Here is an 8428-nt window from a genome sequence, read left to right as displayed (position 1 = left end):
GCATGCTGGATATTGTAGCCTTTTCCCCCCTCCGCCGTCAAGCGTGTTCTGGACGGGACACAGAACTCTTTGACTACAGCTCCCAGAACTCCCAGCTCACCGCGCCTACGTCGTTTCCTTTACTTTTAGCGCGACCTTCCGAGGTTATCCCACGGGTTACTCAACAAGACTACAATTCCCATGAGGCTCAGCAGGGCCAATTCGGAGGCTAGGGAAACAATGAGACGTATTGTTTGTGGCCTTACGGGTGATGAATGCTTGTATGAGCGGTTGCATTTCGGGCCCCTTTAGGGATAACCCGAGGGAGCCTGAAGGAACTCTAGGAGAGGCATAAGCTAAGGTCCGATGAGGTGGAACGGAAGTACCTGGTGAGAGTGAGGAGGAGCCGGAAGTTAAGGCGGGGAGGGGCGGGGGGTGGAGGGAAAAGCAAGCCAGGAGGTTCTGCAGCCGCTTCTAGTAGTTTCCAGGCGCTGCCGGGCGGCTGGGACCAGGCGGTCCTGAGGCTGTGGCTGCTCGGGAGCTGGTGGCGGTGCGACAGGAGAGCCGATGGCCAAGTGGGGTGAGGGCGACCCACGCTGGATCGTGGAGGAGCGGGCGGACGCCACCAACGTCAACAACTGGCACTGGTGAGGGCCAGCGGGCCAGGCCGCGGGGAGCGCTCCGGCCCGGCCAGGGTTGCGGGTCCCTGGAACCTTGGTCGGAACAAAGCTAGGGCCCGGGGCAGCCGTGCCCGGAGAAGGGGGTGGGTTCTCACTCTGGCAGGGGTCCGTAGTCCCAGGTCCCTCCACGCACCACCACCTGCCTGTGTTTCAGTGTTTGGAGGGCAAGGGGGCGAGGGGGAGGGCTGCACCCAGAGGAGGGGTTCCAGAGATACGAGAACATAACCTCCTAGCCGATGCATCCAGCCTGAGCGGGGACATGCTTCCCACACGTGGCCGGAGGAGTCAGTGAGACCCACACCGCCGTGGATTGTGTTGGGAGACTGCCGGGCTGGAATTGCTATTTTGCGGCTTACCGGTGAGATTCAGAGTCAGTCCTAAGAGACCGCTGCCTAAGTCTAGAAGGCAAAGGTTTGGAACGTGTCCTGCAGGTGCTGAGAGCTCAGTGATGCTGAAGATGCCATGGCCTCTCACCCGGAACTACTCATTTGGTTGTGTAGTAACTCCCGGGACTGCCCCTGGTTGCCGGGCAATCATAGTTTTATAACATAACCACTTTTAAAAAGCCTCCTCTCCTTTATGAAATTAAAAGTATTTCCTTATCTTTTCACTCCACTGAACTCGGTTCACACTGTCTTTACTGTATTTTTACTTTGTTGCAGTTCTTTTCCTGCTGGTTTTTCTACTGTTTGGTACATTGGGAGGCAGAGAGTCATTTTTCTTCTCTGTGTCTCAGCCTGCCTGCTCTCCTCTTAACATACAAAATGTTTGATCTAATTTTTGTTTGTTTTGAAGCCCTGACTTACGTTGTTTTCATGGCCATCTAGAGGACACAGTGTGTAGGGGATTTCTAGCACCGCCTGAATTTGACAGGTCAGAACACTGTGCTAATGAGGTCAAGATTATCAGTGTATTACTTCCTGGACTTGATAGCTAGATACTGCATTCTGCGGCCCACTCTTGTACTCCTGACCTCAGCAAGATGGTCACAGTTTTCCATTTGGTCAAACGGGGGCGCCGTATTTAAGTGTCAGATACTGACCCTAGCACCATCATGCTGAGAAAGGAAAGCATAATTTTCCATTTGACTTGTAACCATTCCATGCAGCCATTGTCTTTATTGACAGTATGGGATTCCTTGTCTTCCTAAAAGAGGATAACGCGTTTGTGGATGTACTGGAGTGGGACTGATCTTTTCAAACTATTTGTCAGGCCTCTTTTAGCCTTGGATTCCCTTGAAAGCAGTCTGTCTTTCATTTGGCTGCTGGTCCATAGCGTTATTTCTGTTTTGCAGGACAGAGAGGGATGCTTCAAATTGGTCCACAGATAAGCTGAAAACACTGTTCCTGGCAGTGCGAGTGCAAAATGAGGAAGGCAAATGTGAGGTGACAGAAGTGAATAAGCTTGATGGAGAGGCATCCATTAACAACCGCAAAGGCAAACTTATCTTCTTTTATGAGTGGAGCATCAAACTAAACTGGACAGGTAAGTCTATGCCAGGCTGTTAGGATAAACGTTAACCGCATTTTGATTGACCTGTTAAGGAGCCGCGGAGAGCAGTTTGGGCAAAGTTAGGAATTCTTCCAGGGAGACAGTGCTGCTTTGGAGTTCCATAGCAATCAGTATTGGGTGCCAAAATTTCTCTGCTGTTTTGGGACACTAAATGCATCTCCTCTCTGGTGGGGTGGGGTGGGGGTCGTCTCACAAGTCCCCACCAGTGAAGCAGTTGGGTCACTGAATCTTTGGGCCACATAATATGTTAGGACATTTTATATGAGGTAATATTTCTCAGACTAGCTAACTTTTATCTCTTGGGTGATTGATTTAAAGGTGGAAAGGGGGATTTTTTTTGTCGTGATCTTTTTTTACTTTCTCCAGTGTGAATCTACCAGTTTCGACAACTATGCTAATGAAGTTTGTATGTGACTATAATTTGGGGCAGTTTTATTCTCTAGTTTATGTCCCTTCTGTGATGGTTTGGCAAAGAATTAGAGCCATGTATATGCCCCGTCTAGATGGTCCTAATAGTTGGGAGGCTAAATTTTAAAAGGCACTAAAGCTAAAGGAAGTACATGTAGGGGGCAAAGCATAAAGTAGATTTATGCTTCAATGAGCATTTCTCAAGTAAATGGTAATAAAGAAGGGAAAAGTAAATCTATCTGTTCATGACTTAAAAAAAAAAAACTAAAGTATAGTAGTGTGAAAGGACCCTTAGGTGTCCTCTTGCCCAGCCCTCTTTTTATAGATTGAGAAGCTGAGGTCGAGAGAAGTGAAGATAAATGTCTTGTTGGTTAATTTTGAAATATAGTCAGTTCTGCTATAACGTCACCCATGTGTTCTAAAAATCACCATACTGTGCGAAATTGCTCAACCAAAACCACAGGGTTTATAGGGAAGACGGGGTTAGGGACAGGACAGAACACCCAAAACCTTCATCGGTACATGTTTTTTAAATGTAGAGATGTAAAAATTGATAGCACAGTTCTACACATGTTAGATGGGAAGATATACATTAAAAATACAGTAAACGTGCTGCTTTACCTTGAAAAAGACCCAAAGTTCACTTGTGAAAGTGGGCATCAGAAGGGTTGCAGCATGCAGGTTATTGTGAATTGGCGGAAGGAGGGTCAGCTGAAATCAGAGGGAACATTATAACACCAGTGTGGGTGGCTCGTAACACAGGGGGAACTGAGGTTGCTAGTAGATAAATGTTTGGGAAGTGTGTGTCTGTGTATTCCTGTGCAGCTCCTTTCACCTGGGTGCAGTTTTGTGTGTGTTCACCTAGTGTTTCTCATGGAAGAAATCCCGTATTAGCAAGCGTGACATTCATGCTGTGATCAGATTGTCCCCTAATATGTCAATCACACTGGAACAAACTTCATTTTCAGAACAAGCATCTTAGCAGAACTGACTGCCTTGATTATCGACCCAAATTCTCCCTGGCAGAATTCACGCTAGTGCCACATCCACATAGCTCTTAGTCCGCTACAGTAATAACACAGTTGGTCTCAGCAAATTTAATGAGGAAAGACGTTTCTTCTGGGGAAGGGGGGGGGAGGGCTGATTGCATCTGGCATTCTCTCAGAATAAAGAGGGTCAGTTCAGTATTTCAAAAGAAGTATAAGCAGAGGAGTAGGTAGGACTCCAGAGCAGACTTTGCCTGCAGGAGAGACTAATGACATTGCGTTGTTTTTGACAGGTACCTCTAAGTCTGGAGTGCAGTACAAGGGACATGTGGAGATCCCCAATTTATCTGATGAAAACAGTGTGGATGAAGTAGAGGTTTGTGCTTCCTAATTCCTCATCTGAGTCTTCCACATCCTCTATTCTCAGATGAGAAAAATGACCTATCATTCAAGATGAAAGCCCAGGCTGGGTTCCAGCCTTCAGAACCTCAGTCTGCAGATGATTTTCTAGGTCTGTGATGCCACTGGGAGCTTCCAGCACAGCTGGTGCTTATTTAATTACTCTGTTTTAGCTAGTAACTTGGGTTCTAACGTTAGCCACCATGGCTTTGGCAGAGAGAACTCGAGAAGGAGCACTCATAGGGATTGGAAAAATACCCCAACCCTCACGCATTTCCTTTGGAAATGTCAGCGGTTATCTGATTGCGCAGCACCCACATTCCACATTGTGGGTGCCCCTCAAGTTATTTACCACCTACTTCTGATCTTTCACTCAGATTAGTGTGAGCCTTGCCAAAGATGAGCCTGACACAAATCTCGTGGCCTTAATGAAGGAAGAAGGGGTGAAACTTCTAAGAGAAGCAATGGGAATTTACATCAGCACCCTCAAAACAGGTATCCCTTGAGTAGTTATGTATGCCTTGAGGAAGTAGTACCCCCGCCAACCCCCGGCCATCGGACTGCTGAGTAAGGGGCCTGACAGACCTTTCTTTGCCAAATGAGTAAAGATTTTGCGGGAGGGGGCTTATTTCATCTCCAAGTCAGTCTATAAACTCAGTAAGGGAAAGATCTAGAGATGGGTTGTCTGATATATTGACTGTTGAGCTCTTGAAATGTGGCTTAGTCCAAATTGAGTTGTGCCGTGAGTATAAAATACAGTGGGTTTTGAAAACTTGGTACAAAAAAAAGAATGTGAACGATGAGTAGCTTTTTTATGTTGATAACCATGAAATGATAGTTTGGAAATATTGCATTCAATATATTATTAAAATTAATTTCACTTGTTTGTTTTAACGCTGTAATGTGGCTAATGTAAAATTCTGTGTGAGGCTAACCCTGTATTTCTGTTGGACAGTGCTGATCTAAAGACTTGGCATCGCCTAGACTCACTGAGCACAGTCCTGGCCTATCTTTGATGCGCATTCGCCAGGGACACTTCGGGGGTCGTTGGGTAGCAGTTAGCTGAGCTCTCCCCTTAGAATTCCAGTTCGGCCCGTGTGTTCTGATCTTGGTGTTGGAGTACATAGCAGGGCTGTCGGGGGACCAGCGTAGAAGGGCCACCTCTCCTGGTGGGAGCACTTGCTCTGGTACCGTTAACTAACTGTGGTTGCTCTGTAGAGGCGAGGCAGAGTGGGGAAGGGGCTACGTCTGCATCTGTGGGCGTCTCGCCCTCTTGAAGTCATTGCAAGTGCCACTACCGTCACTCGCTCCCATCCAAAGTAGGTCTCATGTACATTTGACAAGTTGTAATGCTTCTAATGGAGTCGGGTTCAAGACAATCCAAGTTAACACTCTGTCTTGCAGCATACGCTCAGATACCTGTCTGGCATAGACCAAAGGTAAAGGCATGAAGTAGATAGACTCTTTCTCTGTTGTTACCTCCTTCTGGGGCAAGATGGCCATGTTTGTCAAACTCTAAAGAAGCCCCAAATCTCAGCTACGGAGAAATAACTTCCAGGAGCGGCGATTTTATCTTTTCAGAGTTCACGCAGGGCATGATCTTGCCTACGATGAACGGAGAGGCCGTAGACCCAACAGGGCAGCCAGCACTGAAAACTGAGGAGCACAAGGTAAATAAATGCTGTTTCCATGTGCTTTTCTCTCTGACCTTAACCTCCAAGCCAGAGCGGCATGTGATCTGCCCGTGGTGCTTTTCGCAGTCCGCAGTATGTGGTTGGTTGTCCCTTTTCAACCTGGTTTTTATTCATTTAGAGCAGACCCCTAGAGCAGATGGAAGCTTTCGGGGCTTCCGAGTTTGACTCTTGATTGCATTTAACACCAGTTAGGAGGTTATGAGCACAGGATAGGGTTTACCTTATATATGGCCTCGATATTCCTTCTGACTGGGATGTTGCTATTTCCGACTTTGATACTAGACGTCTCCTGAAGGTATTAGGCTTAGGTCACTACATTGACCTGTCAGAAAATTGATTGACTTCACCACATTCGCAGGGCCAGCAAATATTCTTTGTGGCGATGGAACGTGTGTGGTTTAGGCTCAGCACTTGGTCTGCTGCCCTGTTGCCCTTTTGTCAGCACAGCAAAGGGAGTCCCGGGGGGGAGGTGGCTGCTTCCAGCTATTTAAGCACAGACTTTTTCTTTGAGAATTACACTGAGTGCCTCAGAAATACCTCATGATTTGCCACGTTCTTTGGTCAGTGGGGTTTTCAGTGAGTATCTCCTTCACAACAACCCGGAGTGTTGTTTTCGGTGGGAATTGAGGATATTCTGGGCAAGTCCCCCTCCTGACTGAAACATCCATACACGTCCCTCGAAGCCCCTGGGACAGTTATCGCTAGAGGCAGAGACGTTTGTGAGGATGAATAACAGGCCTGTCCTGGAAGCCATGTTAGTGCAGGTTTCCCCATCCCTCTAAACCTTTTTCACTGTCGCCTCCACAGGCTAAGTCTGCTCCTTCAAAAACCCAGGCCAGACCTGTTGGTGTCAAAATCCCCACTTGTAAGATCACCCTTAGAGAAACCTTCCTGACCTCACCAGAGGAGCTCTATAGAGTCTTTACCACCCAAGAGGTAAGTGTAATCCTGTCCTTCAGGCCTCAGGGCATCTGCTGTTCTGGGTGACTTGGGTTGTGGGCACATCCCCTGTGTGTGCAGAGCAGGTACTGAAAAGCAGATGTTGTGAGGTTTTCGTCCTACAGGCAGAGGCAAAGGGAAAGCCCTTCTGTTCAACCTACGCAGCAAAGTGGACATGCGTTCTTTTTCCTCCCGTATACTAGTTTTGGGTGAAAGGGGAAAAGTGAGTGGGCACCACTAGAAGCATTCTTGTTAGAAAAGGGAATGGAGGGGCGCCTGGGTGGCTCCGTCGTTAAGTGTCTGCCTTCGGCTCAGGTCATGATCCCAGGGTCTTGGGATCTGAGCCACACATCGGGCTCCCCGCTCAGCGGGAAGCCTGCTTCTCCCTCTCCCGCTCCCCCTGCTTGTGTTCCCTCTCTCTCAGTGTCTCTGTCAAATAAATAAAAATCTTTAAAAAAAGAAAAGGAATGGATCTGAAGGAATGGCACCCTGGATTCACAAAGCATTACTGAAGTCAAAGCCTTGAGTAGTAGCTGTTCCTTTGTAGTGGCACAGAGTCGATCCTGGTCGTTGGGCAAAGGGGTGCCTTTGGAAATGAGAGCTGAGGTGTGCAAGGATCAGCAGGTCCCACTGAGAGGGACGTCTTCTTCCTACCTCCTTTTTCCCCCACAGCTCGTTCAGGCCTTTACCCACGCTCCCGCAATGTTAGAAGCAGACAAAGGTGGGAAGTTTCACCTGGTAGATGGCAACGTCTCCGGGGAATTCACTGATCTGGTGAGTGCCCGCTAGCCCCAGACCCAGGATGTAGTCTCTGCTCAGAAGAATATATTGTTCCTTCTTTTTTCGGCTCTGTAGACAAAATGGAATCTGTCCAGTTAGTAAAAGCTCATTTTTGATTTTCAAAAGAACGTTGCAGTTAAATTCTCTTGCTTTCCTCGGATTTTTTTCCTTAGTGGAATAAAATTAGTTCTTCCTGAAGAGATCCTTTGTGGAAGAGGGGTCATATATATGGGTGGGTGGTGGCTTTCCATTGGCAGCACTGAAATGTCCCCTGGGCACAGCTGACCCAACCCAGCTTTGGTGTAAGGGGAGAAGTGGGGCTGGGGTTGGTGCAGAAGCCACCAGTATATGGTCCGTGGTCGTCCGCTTTGTGCCCCTCAGTGGTAGAGCCGCACAGATGGTAGACTCCGTCCGAAAGGCAGATGGCTGCTCCCGGTCAGCATCGGGGACGTGGGGCTCCACACAGCACAGACTGATCTCCCTGATTACTTTAGGTCCCTGAGAAACTGATCGTGATGAAGTGGAGGTTTAAATCTTGGCCAGAAGGTAAGTACACGGATTTGCCCGTGGCTGTTAGCCTCAGAACTCGTTCTTTTCCCCTCGTCTCAAATCCTGATGGAAACCCTGGATCTGACCCCTCCCTCCTGTCTTGCCTGTCCCCAGGGCACTTTGCCACCATCACCCTGACCTTCCTGGACAAGAACGGAGAGACGGAGCTGTGCATGGAAGGCAGAGGCGTGCCGGCCCCCGAGGAGGAGCGAACGCGGCAGGGCTGGCAGCGGTACTACTTCGAGGGCATCAAACAGACCTTTGGCTACGGCGCTCGCTTATTTTAGGGCTGACAGCAGTGGGCGGCCCGCTCCCTCAGGCCAGCCCTCTCCTGACCGGGGCTTGGGACTCCCAGGATGGCACCATCCCAACCACTAACTTGGGGCTGGGGCCCCTTCCCTCCATGTATACCTGGGGTTTGTGCATGTTTTCTGCTGGGTGGGATCAGAGGGCGATTTCTCTTTTATGTGTACATACGCTAAATAAACGTAATTTAAAAAAC

The 8428-nt window shown here is 48.5% G+C and overlaps 1 protein-coding gene across 1 annotated transcript; it reads left to right on the top strand.

Moving 5' to 3' along the window:
- Positions 1-405: 405 nt before the first annotated feature.
- AHSA1 (activator of HSP90 ATPase activity 1) lies at positions 406-8428 on the top strand. The gene is made up of 9 exons (XM_021679600.1): positions 406-626; positions 1954-2144; positions 3859-3941; positions 4342-4459; positions 5546-5634; positions 6466-6594; positions 7270-7371; positions 7872-7923; positions 8041-8428. Exons 1-9 carry the CDS (start codon positions 547-549, stop codon positions 8211-8213), a joined length of 1017 nt encoding a protein of 338 aa, XP_021535275.1. The 5' UTR covers positions 406-546; the 3' UTR covers positions 8214-8428.

This window comes from Neomonachus schauinslandi, chromosome 9, assembly GCF_002201575.2.
Source record: "Neomonachus schauinslandi chromosome 9, ASM220157v2, whole genome shotgun sequence".
In the NCBI taxonomy this organism is placed as follows: domain Eukaryota; kingdom Metazoa; phylum Chordata; class Mammalia; order Carnivora; family Phocidae; genus Neomonachus; species Neomonachus schauinslandi.
This window is presented reverse-complemented; position numbering and strand designations above follow the sequence as displayed.

What these genes read in the sequence shown, in the direction of transcription:
- AHSA1 (XM_021679600.1), top strand. Translation starts at nt 547, where the DNA reads ATGGCCAAGTGGGGTGAGGGCGACCCACGCTGGATCGTGGAGGAGCGG. An exon ending in CATCAAACTAAACTGGACAG is followed by an intron (nt 2,145 to 3,858) that starts GTAAGTCTATGC and finishes TGTTTTTGACAG; the next exon opens with GTACCTCTAAGTCTGGAGTG. An exon ending in ACAGTGTGGATGAAGTAGAG is followed by an intron (nt 3,942 to 4,341) that starts GTTTGTGCTTCC and finishes TCTTTCACTCAG; the next exon opens with ATTAGTGTGAGCCTTGCCAA.